General features: G+C 52.2%; 2 protein-coding genes and 3 non-coding genes across 5 annotated transcripts; 4 read left to right on the forward strand and 1 right to left on the reverse strand.

Moving 5' to 3' along the window:
- Positions 1-5,893: 5,893 nt before the first annotated feature.
- On the forward strand, positions 5,894-12,469 carry RPS3 (ribosomal protein S3). Its single transcript, XM_005140645.3, has 7 exons — positions 5,894-5,984; positions 7,067-7,197; positions 7,439-7,532; positions 8,686-8,780; positions 9,413-9,600; positions 10,939-11,135; positions 12,398-12,469. The coding sequence occupies exons 1-6, from the start codon at positions 5,955-5,957 to the stop codon at positions 11,130-11,132; spliced, it is 732 nt and encodes a 243-aa protein (XP_005140702.1). The 5' UTR covers positions 5,894-5,954; the 3' UTR covers positions 11,133-11,135; positions 12,398-12,469.
- LOC115947424 (small nucleolar RNA SNORD15) lies at positions 8,929-9,074 on the forward strand. Its single transcript, XR_004081351.2, has one exon. It is a non-coding gene; the product is annotated as a small nucleolar RNA SNORD15 (small nucleolar RNA).
- Positions 10,352-10,499, forward strand: LOC115947422 (small nucleolar RNA SNORD15). The gene has a single exon (XR_004081350.2). It is a non-coding gene; the product is annotated as a small nucleolar RNA SNORD15 (small nucleolar RNA).
- Positions 11,334-11,469, forward strand: LOC115947427 (small nucleolar RNA SNORD15). Its single transcript, XR_004081352.2, has one exon. It is a non-coding gene; the product is annotated as a small nucleolar RNA SNORD15 (small nucleolar RNA).
- A 3,000-nt stretch (positions 12,470-15,469) lies between the features above and the next one.
- SERPINH1 (serpin family H member 1) lies at positions 15,470-21,749 on the reverse strand. Its single transcript, XM_005140647.3, has 5 exons — positions 21,598-21,749; positions 18,011-18,624; positions 17,753-17,851; positions 17,140-17,372; positions 15,470-16,975 (listed from the first exon to the last, which is right to left on the reverse strand). Exons 2-5 carry the CDS (start codon positions 18,591-18,593, stop codon positions 16,673-16,675), a joined length of 1,218 nt encoding a protein of 405 aa, XP_005140704.2. The 5' UTR covers positions 18,594-18,624; positions 21,598-21,749; the 3' UTR covers positions 15,470-16,672.
- Positions 21,750-22,760: the final 1,011 nt, after the last annotated feature.

A 22,760-nucleotide genomic window follows, 5' to 3' on the forward strand; every position in this document is an offset into this window, starting at 1 on the left:
TCCTGACACATCCCTTTCCTTTAGTGCCAGCTCCATCTCCTGCTGCCCATAGCTGCAAGGGGAACAGCTCATCTGCTGTGAAAGGGGTGATTCCAGAGGCAGGGATTACATTCCTCCAACACCCCAGAGAGCCTATGGGGGAAGGAGGTGCATCCTCAGAGACAGAGCTCAGAAGAGAGGCCATAGTGAGGACTCAAGGGGCTCTTTGGGGGTAGATGGAGACAAGGTCTGTGCTGAGCCTGTTGAAATCCCCCCATAGCATGGCCGCAAAGGCTCTCAGAGGGAGAGAATCAGAAGGAATGGGATGTTGCTGTCCCATCCTGGTGGGTACCAACTCTGTATCCCAAATCCCACAGGTGTCTGAGCTCCAGGGATCAAATTCCATTCACATCTTGCTCTGTGTGCAGGAGGAAGAGGCTGGATCGGGATGCAGCAGCCCTGCCTCACTGGGGAATGGCTGTGTTGATGCAATGGGAAGGGCAGGTCCTGTGTTTGTGCCTGTACCTGGATGACCCTCAGGCTGTTCCCTGATGCTTCATTCCCTTGCAGAGCCACCACAGTCCTTCGGTAGTACGGGATCTCCCTTTGGGATGATTTTGCCCTATGAAAACAGCAGCGATGACAGTTGGGGACATTCCCAGCCAGGACATTTGCTCCTAAAATCACTGTTATCCATAGAAAACACAGGGTATCCCAAATCCAGCATTCCTACAAAGCAGGAAAGCCACTGTCTTCCCTGGCCCCTTCACTGCAAAGGGCTGCCAGCCCCTCCTGGATGCTCTGAACGGGAGCCAGATTCCTGGGGAGAAAACACTGGGATGTGGGTTTAATGGAGCCTGTGCAATGGCCTTGGGCTGCCATAAACCATGTTGCTGTCTGGGCAATGAAAAGAGCTGCGGGGAGGCAGGACAGCTCCTGATTCCCAAACCTGCTCCAAGCTGGCATTCCCACAGTGAGGAAACCTGCTGCTAACCCATGGCACCTGCAGGGAGGGCACAGGGGTTCCCTGGTGCCACCAAATGCTATGTCAGGGGGTAATATCCCCACCTCTTTGCTGCAGCAAGCTCAGGGGGTTTCCATCCACTTGGACATTGGGAACAAAGGGAATCTCTGGCCCCACAGACCCAAATGACAGCCATCCATCGTGGGATTTATGGATAGCCATGGGATTTATGGACAGTCATGGGATTTATGGATAGTCCTGCAGATCTAAGCCTTACTGGGGCTAGGAGGCCATTGGGATCCTTTCATTTTCCAGACTTGATGAGGGATATAGGCACATCACAGCTTTTTGGGATGCTGCCAGTCTCCCTTTCAGCAGGGATGGAGCAGAGAGGCATTCATCCCCCATCTGGCTGCAAACAGCATCTCAGAGCATCACCCTGTATCCCTGGGAGCCGGCTGGGATGGATGGAGCAGAGGGAGGAATCCCATGTTGCTATTTGTGGAAGGGACTGAAACGTTCCTGGCTCCAAAGGCTGCAGTTTGGAGCCCATTGGCTTAACTGGGCCATGTCTGGGGGGGAGCAGGGACATTCCCGTGCTGCCTAACGCCACCCAGGCCCCTGCTTTGTACCAGGGTGCAGCTTGACCCCGGCTCTGGGTGTCGATGCTGACCCTGAAACGCTGATACAACACATAGTTTCTCCTTAATAGGGCATGGACAAGGGGATGCATGTCAAGGCCAGGCTCTTTTGCTCATGTTGTGCCTTTCCCTGTCTTTATGGGATCCAGAAATACGTTGGTTGAGCCTCTCCTGGGTAAACTTAGCCTAAAAATATGAGATGATCTTGGGCCAGATACTTCCTGCTCTGGAAGTATCGTGGTCCCAGGCTGGAAACCAGCAAACAGAGTGGGGTTTGTGCAGGTTAGAAGGGTCTTTCCTTCAACATGGTTTGAGATTCTGGTTAATCTGTTCAGATCCCTGCACAGAGACATCCCCAGCTCCCAGCCTGATGGATGGGCTGGTGTGACCCTGGGATGAGGACCTCAAACGCAGATGTCCCCTCATTGTAGTGATAGGACAAGGGGGAATGGGTTTAAGATGAAACAGGGGAGATTTAGGTTGGATCTGAGGCAGAAGCTGTTCCCTGGGAGGGTGCTGAGGCGCTGACACAGGGTGCCCAGAGAAGCTGTGGCTGCCCCATCCCTGGCAGTGCTCAAGGCCAGGTTGGACACAGGGGCTTGGAGCAGCTGCTCCACTGGAAGGTGTTGGGGTTGGAGCTGGAGGAGCTTCAAGGTCCCTTCAACCCAACCCATCCCATGATTTTATGATCCAACATGGCACGATGCTGGGATCATGGGTTCCCCAAGCACCACCTTAAACCTCACCATCTCCATGGTCTTTTGAGCAAGGTGTTCCTGCCTAGCCCCATCCCCATCCCCATGCCCTCGGTGCTCCCAGGCTGCTGTGGAGCTGGGCTGGGGCAGGGAAACAAGCAGGGCTTTAAATAACCTCCTCCAGAAGATATATGTGTTTGTGTTGGATGGTTCCTGGGAGCCAGTTGGCAGCCGGGCTCCAGGAACAGTGGGATGGGCCAGGGAATAGGGGAAGGAGGCAGCTCCTCATAGCCTCTGCTGCAAGGGAAGTGTGATACTGCACCATGCTGGAGGAGAAAGGGAAGCTTCCCTTGGAGATGGGATGTCTCCTGCTTGTTTTGTGCCTCAGTGATGGGCTAGGGGAAGGTCACACACTGTTGCTGTGTTGGTCAGTCCTATGGTCCATCCAGATGGATTAAGGATGTTTGAGGTACATCCCTGGCCTGTTTGCTTTACTATCTCCTCCTAATGTGGCTACTCCATCCCCTTTTCCTACCTGCTTTCCTCCTGGGTGTCCTGAACTTCCACATGCAGCCCAAAGATCCTCTGGAGCACAAGGCTTAGTGGGTCCCTCTGAGGGGTGAATTCAGATGAGCAGCAACCTGCAGGCTGAAATGGGGGCACAGCAATTAGGGTGCCTTAAACCCAGGTCTATTTAGTGCAACTATAGACCTAGATGAAGCCTAAGTGGTGATTCCTACAGCAGGGAGAAGGATCAGCATCTATTCCACCATCTGGACATGAGCTGGTTTTGCCTCCTCATGCCCAGGGATGCAGATGGAGAAGAGCACCAGGAGCCCACTGAGTGCTTAAGCAAGTATTTCTGTTCACATTAGTCCAGCCCAGGCTGAGCCCTGGGCCCTCAGGGCTCCTTAAATCCATCCCTGGTCAGCCTGGCTCCAGCCTGGCCACAGCCACAGTCCCTGAGGAAGAGATGGGAAGAGATTGATGGAGTTGTGGCTCCTGATTTTGGCCAAGAGGAATTCTCCATGGGGAACATCACTGATGGGGTCTACAGACAGAAACTGGCACTTGAGGAGCATTGGGATGAAGGGAGAGGGCAGGATGGGGACACCAGTGGGGTTGGTGTGTTTTGGCAGCCTGGGAGGGAAGAAAGTGGGAGCAAAGGATAGTAGGAACAACAGGAGCTGGAGGGGGAGATATGGGTGAGGAATAGAGTGTCCTGCTATGTCCCTTCCCTCTGGAGGGATCATAGGGAGCTTGAAGGGTGGATGGTGTGGGAATGCCAAGCTTGGATCAGCCCAGGGAGGGGAAGGAGCTGCTTGAAGGGAGGATATGATGGCTGGACTCACTGCAAGTGAGGGGACACTAAATGTGTCTGCTCTATGGGCTGCTCCAGACAGGCTCTGTCTCACCGATGCTCCTCCATCCCTCACATCCTGGATAATGAGTCCCTGAGGAAAGAAGGAAGAATGAGAAGAGGAATGAAAGGAAGAAGCTTTTCCCATCCTGGCAACCGTCTCCACTGACATCTAGTGGCAAACCAAGGTGAGGATGGAAGCTGGGTCCTCAGGCACTGCTTTGCCTCCCCATTGCTCCCATAGGCAATACCGGGCTGGGTGTTTGAAGGGGGGGTGTTTTACCGGTGCTGTACTGGTTCTACTGGAATTCCCTGGCTGCATCTCAGGGAAACATGAGCCCCAAAACACCATCGTTGGTGTTAATGGGGCCCTGGTGGGGTTTAGGCACAGTTAGCAGGGGTCTGGATGTGGCCATCCCATTAAGGAGAGAGATTAAAGGACCATGGATTCAGAGCTGGTGGTGGAGGTCCCACTGTGCTCTGTCCTGCCCTCAAGGCTTGGGACCAGCTCCAGAGCAGAGGTGTCTTCATGGTGCTGTTCCCAAAGGAATCCCAGTTGCTTCCCAGCATGTTTATGAGGACCTTTGCTCATCAGCTCTGCATGGCCTGAGCACTGCAGCCCAAAAGCAGAGGTGGTGGCCAGGCCATCAGTGCCACCACCAGTGGCAATGGCTCTTGGTGGGACATGGTGGCCCATGAACCTTCTGATTTCATAGGATCAGGGAATGGTTTGGTTTGGAAAGGACCTTAAGGTCATCCAGTTCCAACCCCTGCCATGGGCAGGGACACCTCACACTAAACCATGGCACCCAAGGCTCTGTCCAACCTGGCCTTGAACACTGCCAGGGATGGAGCATTCACAACCTCCCTGGGCAACCCATTCCAGTGCCTCACCACCCTCCCAGGGAACAGCTTCTGCCTTATCTCCAACCTGAACTTCCCCTGTTTCAGTCTGACCCCATCACCCCTTGTCCTATCACTGCAGTCCCTGATGAAGAGCCCCTCTCCAGCATCCTTGGAGCCCCTTCAGACACTGGAAGCTGCTCTGAGGTCTTCCTCTGTGACTGACTGAAGAATAAAGGTTCAACCAACACAAAGGGCCCGTTAAGGCTGTTGCTGATCCCCTCACCTCCACCTGGCTCCACATGAGCTGTGCTCCTGTCACGTCTGAGGCAGCTGCAATGCTGTGCTCTTCAATACCAGCTATGAAACCAGGTGAATTACATTGGATCTAAGGCAGAAGTTCTTTACTGTGAGGGTGCTGAGGCACTGGAATGGGTTGCCCAGGGAGGTTGTGAATGCTCCATCCCTGGCAGTGTTCAAGGCCAGGTTGGACAGATCCTTGGGTGCCATGGTTTAGTGTGAGGTGTCCCTGCCCATGGCAGGGGTTGGAACTGGATGATCTTAAGGTCCTTTCCAACCCAAACCATTCCCTGATTCTATGATTTAGAATTACAGAGCCATAGGATGGTTTGCATTGGAAAGTGCTTTCAAAGCTCATCAGGCCCAACCCTTCTCATTGCAGGGACATCCTCAACTAGACCAGGTTGCCCAGACCCACATCCAGCCTGGCTTGAACGTCTCCAGGGATGGGGCATCCACAACCTCTCTGGGTGACCTGCACCAGTGTTTTACCCCCTCATTGTAAAGGTTCCTTCCTCCCATCCAGCCTGAATCCTCCTCTTTCAGCCGACAACCATCACCCCCATCCTACCGCAACAGACTCCTCTAAACACCCTTTCCCCATCATTCCTATAGCCCCTTTAGGCACTGGAGCTGCTCTCAGCTCTCCCCTTCTCTTGTCCAGGCTGCCCCAGCCCAGCTCTCTCAGCCTGGCTCCAGAGCAGAGCTGCTCCAGCCCTCGCAGCAGCTCCATGGCCTCCTCTGGGATCCGAGCTCAGGACACCGGAGTCTGCCCCAGCCCAGGGCCGGACATTGCTGCTGGCCCCATTGAGCCTCATGAGGTAACGACCCCTGATGGACACCATTTGTCACTGTTGTCCATGCAGACATCGACCCATTGACCAGTACCCCCCATAGCTCTCCAGTTTATCACCCTGTGCCCCTTTATAACCGGTTTGTTACCGGTTTAATGCCTTCTATGTGCGTTCACACAGCCTGGAACCCCCCGGCAGCGATAGGGTTAATCCTCCCCAACATGGCGGCTCTCCAGAGCACCGGCAAGACTACATTTCCCATCATCCCCCGCCAGCCACCCCACGTGACCCAGGCGGACCAATGGGGAGCGGCGGAAGGCCGGTATACCCCGCCCTCAGTCCCCCCTCCCTCCTTTCCGCCGGGCGGCGCGGCTCAAGATGGCGGTGCAGATCTCCAAGAAGCGCAAGGTAAGGGCCATGTCCCCGCTCGCCGCCGGTGCCGGCCGCCTCCATACCGGTACCGGCGCATCGGGGGCGGCTGCGGGGCTCACCGGGAGGGGCGATGGAGCGGGGATGGCGGCGGAGGAGGGAGGATGGCGGCGGATGCGGTGCCGAGGCCCCGCGGGGAACATGGCGGCGGCGGTGGGAGGCCGGCGTGAGGGGTTCCCCACACAGCGCTACGGGAGGCATGCGCAGAGCAGGCAGGTTGGGGGGTGCTGGAAGCGGAGGAGCTTCCTTAGTGTTCCATGGTTTATAATGGGAAGCGTTGGGATTTGAGTGAATCCCGGTTTGTGTGGGTCAGAGGAGCCGGGAGAGTGCGGGGACTCTGTTTGGAGAGGGAGGGAGGCCTTGCTGCTGCCAGGGGGGGAGTGCGAGGGTCCGGTGGGGCTGGTAAAGGGATGGGAGCCCCTTTAGTTCCTTAAGGGTTATAGGGAATCAAAGCCCTACTACAGGCCATAGCCGTGAGGTGTGATGTCAGCCTGCAGTGTGCCTGCAGCCGGGTGTGCACCGGGCAGTGGGGTAGGTGCCTGCTAGAGTCAGAACTCCAGCCTGGTTTGGGTTGGAAGGGACCTTAAAGCTCATCCAGTTCCAACCCCAACACCTTCCACTGGAGCAGCTGCTCCAAGCCCCTGTGTCCAACCTGGCCTTGAGCACTGCCAGGGATGGGGCAGCCACAGCTTCTCTGGGCACCCTGTGCCAGCGCCTCAGCACCCTCCCAGGGAACAGCTTCTGCCTTATCTCCAACCTGAACTTCCCCTGTTTCAGTCTGAACCCATCACCCCTTGTCCTATCACTGCAGTCCCTGATGAAGAGCCCCTCTCCAGCATCCTTGGAGCCCTCTTCATGTATTGGAAGAAGTGATTTGTCTATGGGAATTCCAGGGAAAACGCTTTTATTTCTCCCCCCTGCTGCTTCCTTTCCATGGAGGGGGAAGCATCAGGTCTGCAGGATGGTCCCAGGGACCAATTGCTCCCAAACCCCAAATAGGAAGATCTTGTGCTCAGGCTGAGCACTTGAAAAGAGCTTGACTTAGTCCATTTGGTTTTCAGTTTGTCGCTGACGGCATCTTCAAAGCTGAGCTGAATGAGTTCCTGACTCGTGAGCTGGCTGAGGATGGGTACTCCGGAGTAGAAGTCCGGGTCACTCCAACCAGGACCGAGATTATCATACTTGCCACCAGGTAACTGAGATGCTGCTGTTGGGATGCTGTGCAAGGCTCTGTAGGGGATGTTGCTGCAGCCTGGAGCTTAAAGTGGTGACTGTTATGGGAAGCTACTTGGGAAGTAGATCCTGGAGTGATCTCCAGTGCTATGGCACTGTTGCAACCCCTGAACTGAGATGCTCAGTCTGGAAGCTCTTTGGGATGGTTGCAGGCTCTGATGTGGAGACTGTTGTCAGTCATACTGTCCTCTCTTTCCCAGAACTCAGAATGTCCTGGGAGAGAAGGGCCGCCGCATCCGGGAGCTGACAGCTGTCGTGCAGAAGAGGTTTGGATTCCCTGAAGGAAGTGTTGAGGTAAAACTGTCTCTGTTACAGCAGTGTAAGTGGGTTGTGCAGGTTGCTTTGTGTGGTGTCTGGATGGTGTCAGCTGAAAGGGGGTTTAGCTTGGATCATGTTTTGCATGCTCTCACAATGCTTTGCTGGTTGTGGTGCTTTGAGTGCTGTCACTTTGGCTGGGTTTCTCTGATTTCCCAGCAACGATACAGATAAAGCTGTTAAGATTTACCTCTATATATGTTATAGAATGTTGTTGTCCCAGTATTGAGGTGAGAACTAGTCTAACAGCATAATGTTTGTGTGTTACCATCACCCCTGCTGAATTCATAATGCTTCTGTCTTTATACTGTTCTGGTGCAGAAGTACCTCTGAGATTTGAGTATGATACTGTAACAAAATAGACTTTAAAGTGACACCAGACCAGTGACTGGTCTTGTAATGTCTGAAGTTTGGTGCCCCTACTAATGCTTTCCTCTAAAACGGATTAGTGGCAATGGGAAATGGGTTGTCTGGGGTGGTGCTCACCTTTATTCCTGCTGGGCCAGCATTGCTGGATCACATTATACAGTGAACCTTGCTGATTATCCCCAGCAACTGCTTAAATAGACTGAATGGCACAAACCCTCACGGAGCACATCATGATTTGTCAGCTCAAGGAGTATCATGTGCATGAGTTTGAATGGTTGCTGCTTGTCAAGTGTCAGATTTGGGGCTCTTGGAGATGTTGGGTTAAATACACCTCCCTCTCAAAGCTTTCAAAAATCAAACTATTTCTTAAGCTGGGTTTTAAACCTGAAGCAGACTTATGTAATTGAGGTGTAAAGACTGCCCTTGTGATTATCTGGATACCTCTGTCCCATTATCCCCTATGTTATGGAGCTGCTTGAAGCAGCAGCTCTTTGACACAGCACCATGGAGGTTTAAATACTCTCCTGACTTTCAGCAGTCTTCCTGATGTGTCTCAGCTGTGCCAGGAGTAGGAGACTGGCACCAAATGAGTTATGGGTATGTATAGAGTCCAAGGATTAAGCTTCAACATGTAAATGTGGAAAGACTAACTGAACTGGGTGTAGAGAATGGAGATATGAAGTAGTATGAAGCTCCTGTGTTATAAATTAAAAGTACCTTGAAATACAGCCCTGTTTCTGAGTTTACTTCTCTTCCTTTGTAGCTCTATGCAGAGAAGGTGGCCACGAGAGGTCTGTGTGCAATCGCTCAGGCAGAGTCCCTGCGGTACAAGCTTCTGGGAGGCTTAGCAGTGCGTCGGTGAGTGGAGCAAGCTGAGTGTGATGGCACAGTGAGGAAGTGTGCATAAAGCTTGCAGTTACTTGTGAATAAATGGGTGGAGGAGTGAATTTCAAGCCTTCTGGCTGAATTATGGTTCAGGTGACACTTGGCCTTGCTTCTTAGATCCCTTCGGTGATGATAAGATGACGAGTCAGAAGTGGGTGCCTCTTGATGTGGTATCTGTGCAGCATCATGTTCTGTGATGCTGCATGTGGTTCTTCAGCAGGAGCATCTGTCATCATTGGTTGATTTAGAGGCATTTGTCTGAGAAGGGATGGGAGCTACACCCCTGATGTGGCTGTATTGGCTGCCTCAGTTGTGCAGCTTTTCTTGTGTCACTAAAAATGTGCTTGTGACTGTTCCCACAACCTTACAAGGACCATAAGTCAGAAGAGCTGTGTTTGACAGTGCTAAAACAACATGGAGAGTTCTGCTGCTTTGTGGAGCACTGACAGAACTTGGGGTGCAGGAGTGTGTGTGCAGAAGGTCTTCTATAAACAAAAGCAGAAGTGCAATTGCCTGTGCTTGAGATTGGGATAAAACAGCTCCATAGAGCCATTTGGATTTGGCAGACTGGGACTAACACAGTGGCTGTTGCTCTCTCCCTACAGAGCTTGCTATGGTGTCCTCCGCTTCATCATGGAGAGTGGTGCCAAGGGCTGCGAGGTGGTTGTGTCTGGCAAGCTCCGAGGTCAGCGAGCCAAGTCCATGAAGTTTGTGGATGGTTTGATGATCCACAGTGGAGACCCAGTGAACTACTACGTTGACACAGCCGTGCGTCATGTCCTTCTGCGGCAGGGTGAGTGCATGGGGTGCAGATCCCTCTTGTAGCTGTGGTGGGTCCTTGTGTTGGGCTTCAGAACCAGAAGATCTCAGCTGCTGGTATCCCATACTTGCAGGTTGGAGGTTTCCCTCTCACCTGTGGGGTGGGAGCTCGCATGGTTTTGATGCACCACTGATTTGGCAGAGCAATTCAGTTGTGCTCCTTGGTCAGACTCCAGAAACCTACTGTTTTCCTGGCCTTTTGCAACTAAACTGTTGGTGTGGAGTTTGCACGTGACATCTGAAGTAGAACTTTATTTGCATTTGGGAATGGGAAATAGAGAAGTGGCCTTCAGCAGACAAACAGACTTGGGTATTCATCCCACATCCACCTTTCTAGTGGTGGGGTTTGAATGTTTGCAGTTGGGCACTTGGCTTTAGCTTTCTCACATACTGTCACTTGTATCCTGTGGCCTCTGAGGCTGGTAGTAAAACAGCTTACATGAAACACAGGTTGACTGAACTTGAACTGTTGGCAGCTTGAATTCTGGCTTTCTTGGCTCCTAGGGGTAGGCAGACAGAACATGGGAGCTACAAGATGCACAAAAAGGCCAAATGCAGACAGTTTTCCCCTATGGCTGTGCCCTGGCGAGTCTTCCCAGCTCAACCAGCCAGGCCTGCTTACACTTGTCCTTCTGCCTGGTAAAACACACGACTAATGCATCTGAGTTTGAGTTGAGTTGCTTAATTGATGTAGGGGTAGTAGCATAAAGCTCCTCTCCACTTCCCTTCAGTGATGATCCGATGACGAGTCAGAAGGGATGTCCTTGTGTCATTGCAGCCTGTTCAGTGCCATGTTCTGTGGTGCTGTGCTGAGGCTGCCTTGGGCAGGATGTCCTATTCATTGGATGATTTTGAGGCATTTGTCTGAGAAGGGATGCAAAAACCCTCAGTGCAGCTTCCTAGGAAAGTGAGTTACCCCAGGAAGGACAGAGTGTAAACCAGGGTGGGCATGACCTAAGGATAGAGTGTGTTTTCCTCCTAGTCTCAGGCTGAAGTTAGCAAAGGCAATGAACTGGATAAAGATAAAACATACTGATTTAAGTTCAGAGTAATGGGGTTTCTGAGCTTTAGCACAGGTGGAACAGGGTTTGGGGCCACCTGCTCCAGTGGAAGGTGTCCCTGCCTGTGGCAGGGGGTTGGGACTAGATGATCTGAATGACCTTTCCATCCCAAGCCATTCTGTGATCTGTGTTAATCACCTTGCATCTTAGTGTTGTCAGGGGATGTTTTTGGTGCAGAAAGCATGTTTTGTGGGGTTTGTCCCTGCTGAATGGGTGCTTGATATTTGGTATTGTCCTGTCACTCTTTACAGGAGTACTGGGAATCAAAGTAAAGATTATGTTGCCCTGGGACCCAAGTGGAAAGATTGGCCCCAAAAAGCCTCTTCCAGACCATGTCAGCATCGTGGAACCCAAAGAAGAGATCTTGCCCACCACCCCCATTTCAGAGCAGAAAGGTGGCAAGCCAGAACAGCCAGCCATGCCTCAGCCGGTTCCCACTGCCTGAGGGGTAAGTGCCTCTCTCTGTGTGGTGGGAGGCAGGTTTGGGGAGGATCCATATGGAAAGGGTGTCATGTCACCCCAAAATGCTGGGGGAAAAAGGTGCTGCCTTAAACCAGGTAGAGTGTTCAGTTGGACTTGGTTTAGAGTATTGCCCTGGATGAAGAGGGCATGGTCTGTGGCAGGCTGCAAACCAGCTAAGCACACCCTTCAGTGAAGATGAGATGACGAGTCTGAAAGAATATCCTTGTGCAAGTGCCCTGTTTTCATGTTGTGTCCTACAGCATGAATCTGGGGACCTTGGGTCACAATTTGATTGACTTAGAGGCATTTGTCTGAGAAGGGTTCAGTGCCTTGAGTGTTTTCATGTTATGCCACTGGTACCAGTGTGCAGTTGACAGCACAGGGTATCTGTCCCAAACTGGATCCCATGGGGGGTATACTCGGAAGCCAATAACGTTGAGCACAATGCTTAGGCTAGTTTGAAACCTTCTCTGAATGAGCTTCTAAGATGGAAATAGATAGCTTGAAATTGTCTTAAGAGCTGCTCTGAGTTGTCCCCAGTGAACATGTGCAGTTTGCTGGCTTTCTCTGAGAGCACCAGGAAGGAGAGGGCCTAAGGCTGCTTCCAGATTGCTCAGCTGCTGCTGAAAGCAAGGCTGTGGTGGTCTCTGAATGAGGAGCTCCTTTTCATTTTAAACCCCTGATGAAGAGTCCCTCTCTGGTGTCTTTGTAGGCCCCCTCCAGTGTCTGATGGGGGCTACAAGGATGCTGGAGAGGGGCTCTTCATCAGGGACTGCAGTGATAGGACAAGGGGTGATGGGTTCAAACTGAAACAGGGGAAGTTCAGGTTGGTGATAAGGAAGAACTTCTTTACTGTGAGGGTGCTGAGGCACTGGAATGGGTTGCCCAGGGAGGTTGTGAATGCTCCATCCCTGGCAGTGTTCAAGGCCAGGTTGGACACAGGGGCTTGGAGCAGCTGCTCCAGTTGAAGGGGTCCCTGCCTGTGGCAGGGGTTGGAGCTGGAGGAGCTTTGAGGCTCTTTCCAAACTGTGTGATTCTGGGAAGCTGGCTTCATGTGAACAGGCAGAATTCAGGGAGTGAGCAGGGCTCCTGTGGGGAAAAGGGGATCATTGGCTAAAATGCAGGAAGTGAGAGATTGGAAATCATGGAACAACCATGGAACCATGTTTGTTCAGTGTTTGGGGTAGGAGAATGGTTATGGGAAATAGCTTGCCACCATCTCACTCAGTATTCTGTTTTCTGTTATAGGGTTTGTAACATCCGCAACCAGAAGCTTGACTGTCCTGAAAACATCTCTTAATAAAATCACAAAAGACAGTGTTTGTGGAGGTCCTTTGTTTTCCAAGATGTATTCCAGGAAAGCCTTGCTCCACCTTTGCTATGGAAGGAATTCTGTTGCATTTCTTCCAGGTCGTGTTGCCCTTTTGGAGTGAACTTAGGAGATCCTGATCTAAAAGTGGGAACAAAATGCTGATGTCTGGTAGAGCTGCAGCAGCAATCTGGTGTTCAGGAGGCCATCAATAACATGAGCTAGAGTAGTGCTTGTAGCTCTTCACTTCCATACAGCCCCTTACTCCAAGGCTTCCAGAAGGGGGAGCTTTTTTAGCAGTGTCCAAAGCAGTCATTGTAGTTTACACCTTTGTGGCTTCAACTGAAAGTGTAAACTGAAGTGTTACTGTATTATACTGAATGCTTTTTGCACCTCTGTGCATCCATTTATTTCCCTTGGCACTGAAAGGATGTTCAGTGTGTGACTTTCCAGGTCTATAGACCACACAGGAGCATTATAGCTCCTGTTAGGGTCAAGGAACCTTTGCTGGTAGAGATGGGGAGTGAGACAAACTTCTGAGCTGGGGACAAGTAAATGTACACTCTTGAGTTTCAAACCTGTCCTAAGCTTTGAGATGGAAACAGATTGAAGCAGCTGGGGAAACACTTGTCTTCCTTTGAGGCTTGGGCAGACAGTCTGTTATTTCTCACTGTATTAATAACTGGCTTTAATAAACTGTAGGATGACATCCTGAAGCTGATAGGTCATCTATGACCTAAGCTGTTGAAATGTATAGTCTGTATGCAGAGATGTGTTTCCACCTCTGTTCTGTTGCTGTATGAATGTAACTGTTCCTGTCTGTTGTGCCTGTTAAGCCTGTAGCTTAAGGTGGTGAGACTGAGCATATGATTAAGTTTCAGGCAGAGATTCTGGTTCTGTCATCTCCTTTCCCAGTATGTTTCTCCAGCTCCAGTGCAGTGATGGGAAGAGCCTGTTACACACACCCTTAGAGATCACGTTGTGTGCAAGATCAGGACTTTCTATCCCCATTTGAGCAATTCATAACCTATTTGCTGCATTGAAGACTACAAATCTGCAAGCTGCATTGCTTGGGAATGGCTTTGACAGCCAGATTGCCATTCTGGGGAGGCTTCTCTGCAGGCAACTGGAATTCCAAGGGGACAGTGTCAGGAAATGCTGTCTGGCAGTGAGTGTGGATACGTGAGCCTCAGCCTGCCTATTCCCAGCTTCTCTGGCAGGTCTCCTGTCAAACAGTTGTGCTTCCTCAGGGTGTAAGAGAAAGTGGTTGCAGGTTTCTGTGCACATCTTTCCATTGGAGCTTTTAGAAGTTACTCTAAGTGTTAGAGTAAGCAATGCCAACATCAAATTCTGACTTTTTAAAGTAACTTGGATTTGGAAAGCAATTCCAAAAGGCAGGATGAGAGACCAGTTTTGTCACATTATGGGAGCAGGAAATGTGTGAAAGCTGGAAGTAATAGAAGAGAGCAAGGATTTGCACATTCTAATACATCCCAGTATGTGAAATGATGATCAGCTAGGGTTTCTCCTGCAGCCCTCCAGTGAGGGCTGGCTCCTGGAGAGTATGAGACTCCAACTCATGGTGCTGATCACTGGTACCATCAAGATGTTCAGTTGCTTGTGAGTAAGATCAAGGGATGTGCAAGTAGTGAACTTAAGAGTTAGGATTGTGTGCTTCTCTTCTTGCTAGATCAGTCGTGTGAGAAGCTGAGGACAACATCAAGGATTTATTGCTCTGGTGAGATTCCCTTCTGGAATACTGTGTCCAGCTCTGGGGCAACAAAGAGGGATGTGGAGCTGTTGGAGTGAGTCCAGAGGAGGCCATGGAGCTGCTGCGAGGGCTGGAGCAGCTCTGCTCTGGAGCCAGGCTGAGAGAGCTGGGCTGGGGCAGCCTGGACAAGAGAAGGCTCCTGAAGGGGAGAGCTGAGAGCAGCTCCAGTGCCTAAAGGGGCTGCAGGAAAGCTGGAGAGGGGCTTGGGACAAGGGCCTGGAGGGCCAGGCCAAGGGGAATGGCTTGAACCTGCCCAAGAGAGGGGAGACTGAGCTGAGCTCTGAGGCAGAAGCTGTTCCCTGGGAGGGTGCTGAGGCGCTGGCACAGGGTGCCCAGAGAAGCTGTGGCTGCCCCATCCCTGGCAGTGCTCAAGGCCAGGTTGGACACAGGGGCTTGGAGCAGCTGCTCCAGTGGAAGGGGTCCCTGCCCTGGCAGGGGTTGGGAATGGAGGAGATTTAAGGTCCCTTCAAACCCAAACCAGGCTGGGATTATAAGGACAGGTGACCTAATACTATTCATTTCCCTTGATGGGCATGTGCATTAGGTGTATTTTTTGTCCCTAATCTCTAGATTAAGGCAAGTGAATAGGATTGAAGGATGGCAAAGAGCCTCTCCAGGGTTTTATCAGGAGTATTTTGTCTCCATCCCAACCCTTCAAGTGTCTGAGGCTGCCAAGGGCTTCATTGAAAAGGTTTTATTGCAAAATTAGACACTTGTCACTGTGTGGTACAACAAAAGCCATCAGACACCTGCATCCACACATGGTTCACAGCATCCCACAGTGTGTTCCTGCCTTTCCCACTCCTTTACCCCCCACCCCAAGCCTCCAGCGTGTAGGTTTCAGTGCGCTGCTTCTCACCAGGTAGCATCTACCCTATACCCTGGGCTTCAGGCTTGCTGTGCATTTGGGTATATCCGTGTGGATTGCTTCCTACCTCCCACAAAAGCAGCTGGGAAGGGGCTTAAGGATCTCCCATTGTGGCTGGCTTAGATAGGAGTCAAGGCAGATGCTAAGCTTGTGTAAGCTTGCAGACCTGGAGCATGCATGGCCAGGTCCAACTTGGGGGCATGAGCGGCTGAGTTTCTGCTTGGAGGAAGCACCTAATAGAGTTGCTGGTTTTAACTTAATAAATAAGTGGAAATAGTCCTGTTTATGGTCTGGGAAAGTGCAGTATTGGGCTGCTGTGTAGGAACCTGACAGCAAGCACAGTGGCAGGGAGAGGAAAGGGAAAGTAAAGCAATGCAGTTGTTGCTCCTTGCTGGGTTTGAGTTAACTGGCACTTGGATTGTGATGGATTCCTCCCAATCATCTTGTCATGGTTTGCAGTGTCTCTCAGTGCATAGCAACTTCAATGCTAATGGGATCATATCAGTCACTGCCTTAAGTATTAACCTGATATCCCTTAAGAAGATGGGAATAGCCTCCAAGTCTAGGCTGTGAAACATGCTCTTTATCAGACATAAATAAGAGTATAACTATAACTACATTTGGTTTTCAGCATGCTGTTACCCAGGACAGCCATCAGGGAGCTAAAGCATCATGCAAAGGAGCTTCAGAGGAGGGTCAGGCAATGGCAGCTCTAAAGCTTTGTATTTAAAGAAGTGGAAGTGAACCTACTCCAGCATCCAGAGTCCCTTGGCCTGCAACAGGAGCTGACAGCCACCAGCCCTGCTTGTAACTGGGACCATTGCAGTGGTAACTCCTTCCCAGTCTCATCTGCTGATGCAGAAGCACCAGGAGGAGGGGAACCACTAACTTCTCTGTGTTGAGCAAAGCTGTGCTTGGCTTTGCAGTGAGTGGAGTCGACAGCTTATTGCAGGCTGGAGCAATCCAGAGCAGAGTTAGGCAGGACAGAAAGGCACAACTCCATGCAGTCCCCATTCTTACATGGTGTCACAGTCCTGCTCAGCTCCCAGGACCATAGAAGAGGCTGGACCTTAGAACTGCCCCTTTGTGCTTTGTTATATACTATTGAGGATAGAAGAGATAAGCAAGGAACAAGTGCAGAGCAACCTGAGCAGCTCTAGTGTGGTGCCACATAGCAAAGGAGGAGGAAAGCAAGCAGCAGAGCTCAATGTGCAGAAGCATTTGAGATGGAAGCATGAAGGGCTTGTGCCTTTGTAGAGCAGCAAAGTACTTAGGAGGAGGCTTAACTAATGCAAGGAGGAGGTAGGCATCAGCCTGAACATGGCAGCTGGGATGGTGCATGCTCCACTCCTGGTAACTCTCTTGTGCCAGGCTCCTCTCTGGAGGTGGGTTTGTGCAATAGGTATATTGGGGTGAGGTAAAGTGTATGCTGGTTTCTCATCACAACGCACCCTGGTCTGAATAGCACCCATAGTTCCAGAAGGATACAAAATAGTGTTTCCCCTTGTTTGAGATCCCCCCACTAAAAAACACACAAACCAAAGCTCTTGGGGCTAAACCCAACCTCAAGCCCAACTACAACTCATCACGCATCTTCTCTCCTTTGGGCCTCACGAGCCTGCCAATGAAGAGGATGGAGTTGGTTTTACTGTCCTTGATCATGAAGATGAAGGGGTGGTCAGCATAGAAGAGCTTGGGGTTCCTCATCTCCTCTCGGCCGTAGATGTCAGCATCATACGGGTTCCCTTCCGTGTCCCATTCCAGAGCAGCAGCATGGAAGACATTGGACAGGTAAAGGTCTTTCTTGCCAGAGATCTTGGACAGGTCAGCCTTGGTTTTGTCAATGGCTTCTGTCAGACCCAGATCAGCCAAGTGTTTCTAGGGGGAGAAAAGGGGTCAGAGATGAGACAGTGCAATCCATTCCAGCCATGGTTACACCAGCCCTAATGGATGCCAAGCATACAGAACCCATCATCCCACTATCTTCTCTCCCAACCCCAACAACTCCAAGTCCCAATGTCTGCTTTAAGGACCCCCTTTACCTGAAGGTCGTGGCTGACTTCCAGGACAACTTTAGGCAGGGAGATGGCCACTGATCTCTTCTTCATCTTGCCAGCCCAGGTCTTCAGCTGCTCCCTGGTCAGCAGCTTCTCAACCCTCTCCAGAGGCTCCACATGGTTTGGCATGATGAAGATCATGCTGGAGAGCTTGTGAGCAAGTGGCATCTCCACCACCTGGAGCTTCTCTGTCTCATCATCATAGTAGTTGTAGAAACCTTGGAATCAGAAGGAAAGGGTGAGATGTGGAGCAGGAGCAAAGCTCCCCACAACCTCGGTGTGAAGTCACCATGGACCAGTAGGGAGTGAGTCTGAACACTGCTATGGGAACCGGTCCAGTGTTATTTGAGTTGGCAACAACTCCAGACTGCATCTCATTTGTGGGGTGAGCTGGGATTTACTCCTAACAGCCAAGCACCCAATAGTAAACATGGATTATCTCTGCCCACAGAGCAGAACAAGCAACCCAGCTGTGTCCTCTCACACTTACTACCCATGAGGAACACAACACTGGAAACACTTGGTGGAAAACCAAGTCAAGGAGCAGGAAGTTTAACTCCTGTTGGTCCTGACATAGGGATGGAGGTTTGTAACTCACCTGTACGGTGCATCATGGGGACCCCAACGGTGTAGGAACGGGATACCATGAAGCCACGGTTGTCCACCATCTTATGGTGGAACTTCTCATCCCAGTGAGCTACATGAGGGAGAAATTCAGGGTGTAAGAACAGGGAATGGGTGGTAGGTGCATGCACAGTTCCTAACTAGAGAACATGCCTCCAGTGTACATAGGACATGGGCTGCTCTCTATTGCCTTAGGTTGTGGGTCACATCAAGAACAGAAGGTACAACTTACGCTTGAAGAACATGGCATTGACAATGAGGGCTCCATCAGTCTTCTCCACATCCTTTGTGACCTCTGGGAGCTTCCCATCCGTGGTCTGAGCTGCCCATTCATTAATGGACTTCAGGGCACTCCTCTTGTCTCGGAAGTTGATCTTGGAGTGCTCATAGTTGTAGTGTTTCTTGCTGCTCTTCACAAAGTCATCCGCAAAGTTGATGGAGGCTGGGCCATACAAGCGGTTCCCAATCTTCCAGGTGACATTCCGGGCTGTGCTGTTGCTCACCTCGTTCAGGAGCTCGGATAACCCGCTGTGGACATAGTCATCGTTGAGCTTGTCAGCACTGAGCACCGCCTTGGCTTGGGATGCAGTCGTGGCCTTGCCTCCAAGGGACACGAGGCCGAGGGAAGAGGCCACGACCACGGGGGACAGGAGGATGTTCTCCATGTTCTTGTCCTTCGCCATGGCATGGTAGAGGTTGAAGGCCAGTGTTGTGCTGCGGTCAGCCAGGGTTGTTGCCTTGTCACTCAGCTTCCTGTCCTCCGAGGGCACAGCAGCAGTGAGGCTGCACAGAGCAAGGACCAGGATAATCCACATGGCTTCAGCAGCACCCGATGCCTCTGAGGACCTGCAGGGCAAGAGGAGCTCGTTGTCAATGCAATTCAAGCCCTTCCTGAGCATTCAGAGGCTCTTCCCATAGTGATAGGCAGAGCATCTGCACCAGCACTTCACTTGGGGTGCAGCCGTCCCAAGTCCACACTGGGCTTTCCCCATAGCAACGGTTAACCTAGGAGAGTGCAGGCTGTGCCCTGGCTTGCACAGCCCATGTGTTTTGAATGAAAGCTTCATTTTAAAGCAATTTGACTCTATTACTTTATGTTCATGGGCAGTAAAGGATGTAAAGAGGGGTGAGGGAATGGAAGAACAGGTCTGATATGGGCTTGATAGACTGGCACAGGGTGCCCAGAGAAGCTGTGGCTGCCCCATCCCTGGCAGTGCTCAAGGCCAGGTTGGACACAGGGGCTTGGAGCAGCTGCTCCAGTGGAAGGGGTCCCTGGAACTGGAGTTGCTTTAAGGTCCCTTCAACCCAAACCAGTCTGGGATTGTCCCAGCAGCAGCAAGTCAAACCTGTCCTGCTCAGAGGCTAGAACTGGGATGTTTCTGCTGCCCAGGACCACACAGCACAGTGCAGCCCATCAGTCCAGGGGCTACTGTGGTCAATGTACAGCAGGGATTGTTCTCTGTGGGGAGCTCAGCTTGGTACCCACAGTACTCAGCTTTCTAGGCACTAGATGGAGCACATGAGCTTCCAGCAGGATAAGGCAGAGGGGGGGCTTGGAGGAGCTCCAACACTGTATGGTCAGCTCTGTCCCATTAATGTCTTGCCTGTACAGCTCTGCAAGGGAGGCACTGGGGCAACTGAATATGGTGGACCCCTATTTTCCCCCAGCAGAGCCTTATCTCAATACGTTCATGCATTAGGTTGATGCATCTTATCACAACACATGTGCTCCATCCCTGTGAGGGCTCAGAGCTACCAGCTTCATAGAACCATTTGTGCTGGAAGGGACCTCAAAGCTCCTCCAGTTCCAAGGGAGGGACCCCATCCACTGGAGCAGCTGCTCCAAGCCCCTGCGTCCAACCTGGCCTTGAGCACTGCCAGGGATGGAGCAGCCACAGCTTCCTTGGGAGCCAGTTCTAGTGCCTTAAATCCAACCTGAACTTCCCCTGTTTCAGTCTGAACCCATCACCCCTTGTCCTATCACTGCAGTCCCTGATGAAGAGCCCCTCTCCAGCATCCCTGTAGCCCCCTTCAGACACTGGAAGCTGCTCTGAGGTCTCCACGCAGCTTCTCTTCTCCAGGCTTAACAGCCCCAATGTTCTCAGCCTGGCTCCATACAGGAGCTGCTCCAGCCCCTGAGCATCCTCGTGGCCTCCTCCGGACTTACTCCAATGGGAGCTCTGATAATCTCCATAGTACCAGTCCTAAATGCCATGCCTGGGAGCTCTCTGTAGCTCACACTGGTTACCCCCAATGCTATAACCTGTCCCATCCCTTCCCTCCCTCCTGCCTTTACACTGCTCACAGCAGCTCCTAAGGGCTTCAATTCCTCCTCCTTCCCCCAAGCAAGCCTTTGGATGACCTCCTCCTCCTACCCAAGGCTATGGGGAACCTTCCCTCCTTGCTCCTCTCCTCCCACCCAAGGCTATGGGGAACCTTCCCCCCTTGCTCCTCTCCTCCCACCCAAGGCTATGGGGAACCTTCCCCCTTGCTCCTCTCCTCCTACCCAAGGCTATGGGGAACCTTCCCCCCTTGCTCCTCTCCTCCCCTGCTCCAGGCTGCTTTCTGCATGCAGGGATAAGAATGGGCTGGCACGGGTTAAAGGCAACAGAGGAAGCCAAGGGCCACTGGGATTACATATGGAAGGAAGCACGCACGTAGCCTGAAGGGAAGCGAGTGCGCAGATGCAATAGGGACCCTTTGCCAGAGCAGGATTATGGATCCTCAGAGACTTAGATCCTAAACTCCCTTTAGGAACAAGCCTTGTGTGGAAGGAAAGAGCCATCCCGGCTACTGAGGAGCAGAGATTGGTGCAACAGGCTTAAAACTGAGCTTTAAAGGTGGAGAATAAGCACTTCTTTGGTCCTTTTCCTAAGGATACCTTGGAACTGTTTCCTAGGGAAGCCAACGTTTGCCTTTTTCATTCTGAAAGAGAACAGATACATGGAGTAGTTCCCATAAGGAATGGGCAGCCCACACTGCTTCTATTGTCAGCTTAAGACGGGTTCATCACTTCATAGACCAGCCACAAATGGGTGATGCAGTCCAAGAAATGCTGCCCATCCTTGGATCATAACTGGGATTAGTGGAGGATCCATTACCCAGGCTGGAAATAGAGGGAATGCAGGGGGAATGTGCAGCCGATAACATCCTCTCTTGAGTGTGTGCAGCCCAGCCCAGTGGTGGGACGCCCTGTGCCAACGTGGCATTCCATAGACCTCCTTGGGATGTCAGGATTTGCTCTGCTGGTGGGATCTGGAGCCCTGCGAGGGCTGTGTACCCATGACCAAGGCAGAGGAATGCATGCGAGAAAGCAAGAGGCCATTCCCATGTCAGCAGAGGGATGTGACACTTTAAGGCAGGCAAAGCCCAGCGTTAGTCTTGCAGGGAGGCTGGACTGGGCTGGTGCCCAGGGTCCCGGAGGCTCCCAGGCTGAGCTGGAACTGGAGCCGGAGCCGTCCTCCCACCAGGAATGCACTGGGACCCTTTGGACCGAGTCAGCGCTTCCTTCATCTCCTTCTTCACCTTCCATAGGCTTCTGCACCCCCTCCAACCACATAAAGTGATGGGGGGGACATCTTTTAATGCCTTTTAACTAAACGTACCCAGTTTGTGGGGCAGCCTATCCCATACCCCCACTCCAATGCAATCCATCCCCAATGCACCCCTATGCAATCACACCCCCCCCCACACACACACACAATTCCCCTGCCCTATAGGCGCAGACAGGACCCCAAAGCGACCCCAGCTCAATGCAATCACTGCTTGCCCACATCCCTGCCTGCATCAGCCCTACCTTAGGGTACCCCATAGTCTTACCTGGGGTTGGGGCGCTGCCCTGCTCGGCTCCGGGTGCACCTCCCGGTCCTAGGGACACGGGTATATAAGGGGTCGGGAAGAAACTTCTGGAAAGTTGGGAAAAGCCTCTTCAAAAGGGCTCCGGGAGGAAGGGGAGGATCGGATGGAGGATCCAGGCTCGGAGCCAATGGCTGGGAGCCGTGGAGAGGAGGGGGGGTGCGGGATGCGCGGTCCTAGTGCCCGCCCGGCCGGAGCTGAATGGGAACGGGGCAGTGTTGCCGGGATAAAGCCGTGTTTGTGTGGGGCTGTGGTCGCTGTTATCAGCATCTTATGGTGGTATCCGAGGGCTGAGCGGCTCTGCTATGGAGCCAGGATGGGAGAGCTGGGCTGGGGCAGCCTGGACAAGAGAAGGGGAGAGCTGAGAGCAGCTCCAGTGCCTAAAGGGGCTGCAGGAAAGCTGGAGAGGGGCTTGGGACAAGGGCCTGGAGGGCCAGGCCAAGGGGAATGGCTTGAACCTGCCCAAGAGAGGGGAGACTGAGCTGAGCTCTGAGGCAGAAGCTGTTCCCTGGGAGGGTGCTGAGGCGCTGGCACAGGGTGCCCAGAGAAGCTGTGGCTGCCCCATCCCTGGCAGTGCTCAAGGCCAGGTTGGACACAGGGGCTTGGGGCAGCTGCTCCAGTGGAAGGGGTCCCTGCCCATGGCAGGGGTTGGAGCTGGATGGGATTTAAGGTCCCATCCAACCCAAACCGGTCCTGGGTTCCATGATTTTATGGCATCCCCCTGCTCCCAGCACCTCCTGAAGCTGCTCAGTTGTTGGCACATGAGGGGTTGATCTAAGCCAGAGCAGTCACAGGCAGCAAACGTTTCACATCTCCACCTGATTCCATCCACTTCCATCTCTCAGATGCTCCCCAGTTTGGTGATACCCAAGAGGACCTGCAGTCATTGAATCAGAATGGTTTGCACTGGAAGGTACCTTCAGAGCTCATCTAGTCCAATGCCCTGCAATGAGCAGGGACATCTTCAACTAGCTCAGGTTGCCCAGATGCTTTGCTGTGAGCTGATATCCAAGTTACCAGCAGCTGGGAACCTTCCTCATTCCTGTATACCCAGAGGCTGGTTTTCCATCCATCTCTCCATGTGCATTAACACCCACTTCTCCTTTTGGGTCAGTGAGCATCTTACC

The sequence above is a fragment of the Melopsittacus undulatus genome, chromosome 2 (assembly GCF_012275295.1).
Source record: "Melopsittacus undulatus isolate bMelUnd1 chromosome 2, bMelUnd1.mat.Z, whole genome shotgun sequence".
Lineage (NCBI taxonomy): Eukaryota > Metazoa > Chordata > Aves > Psittaciformes > Psittaculidae > Melopsittacus > Melopsittacus undulatus.

Coding starts and splice junctions, on each gene's coding strand:
- RPS3 (XM_005140645.3), top strand. CDS start 5,955: ATGGCGGTGCAGATCTCCAAGAAGCGCAAG. Junction 5,985..7,066: donor AGATCTCCAAGAAGCGCAAG/GTAAGGGCCATG, acceptor TTTGGTTTTCAG/TTTGTCGCTGACGGCATCTT. Junction 8,781..9,412: donor GGAGGCTTAGCAGTGCGTCG/GTGAGTGGAGCA, acceptor CTCTCCCTACAG/AGCTTGCTATGGTGTCCTCC.
- SERPINH1 (XM_005140647.3), bottom strand. CDS start 18,593: ATGTGGATTATCCTGGTCCTTGCTCTGTGCAGCCTCACTGCTGCTGTG. Junction 17,373..17,752: donor CCCCATGATGCACCGTACAG/GTGAGTTACAAA, acceptor TCTGATTCCAAG/GTTTCTACAACTACTATGAT. Junction 16,976..17,139: donor AAGTCAGCCACGACCTTCAG/GTAAAGGGGGTC, acceptor TTCTCCCCCTAG/AAACACTTGGCTGATCTGGG.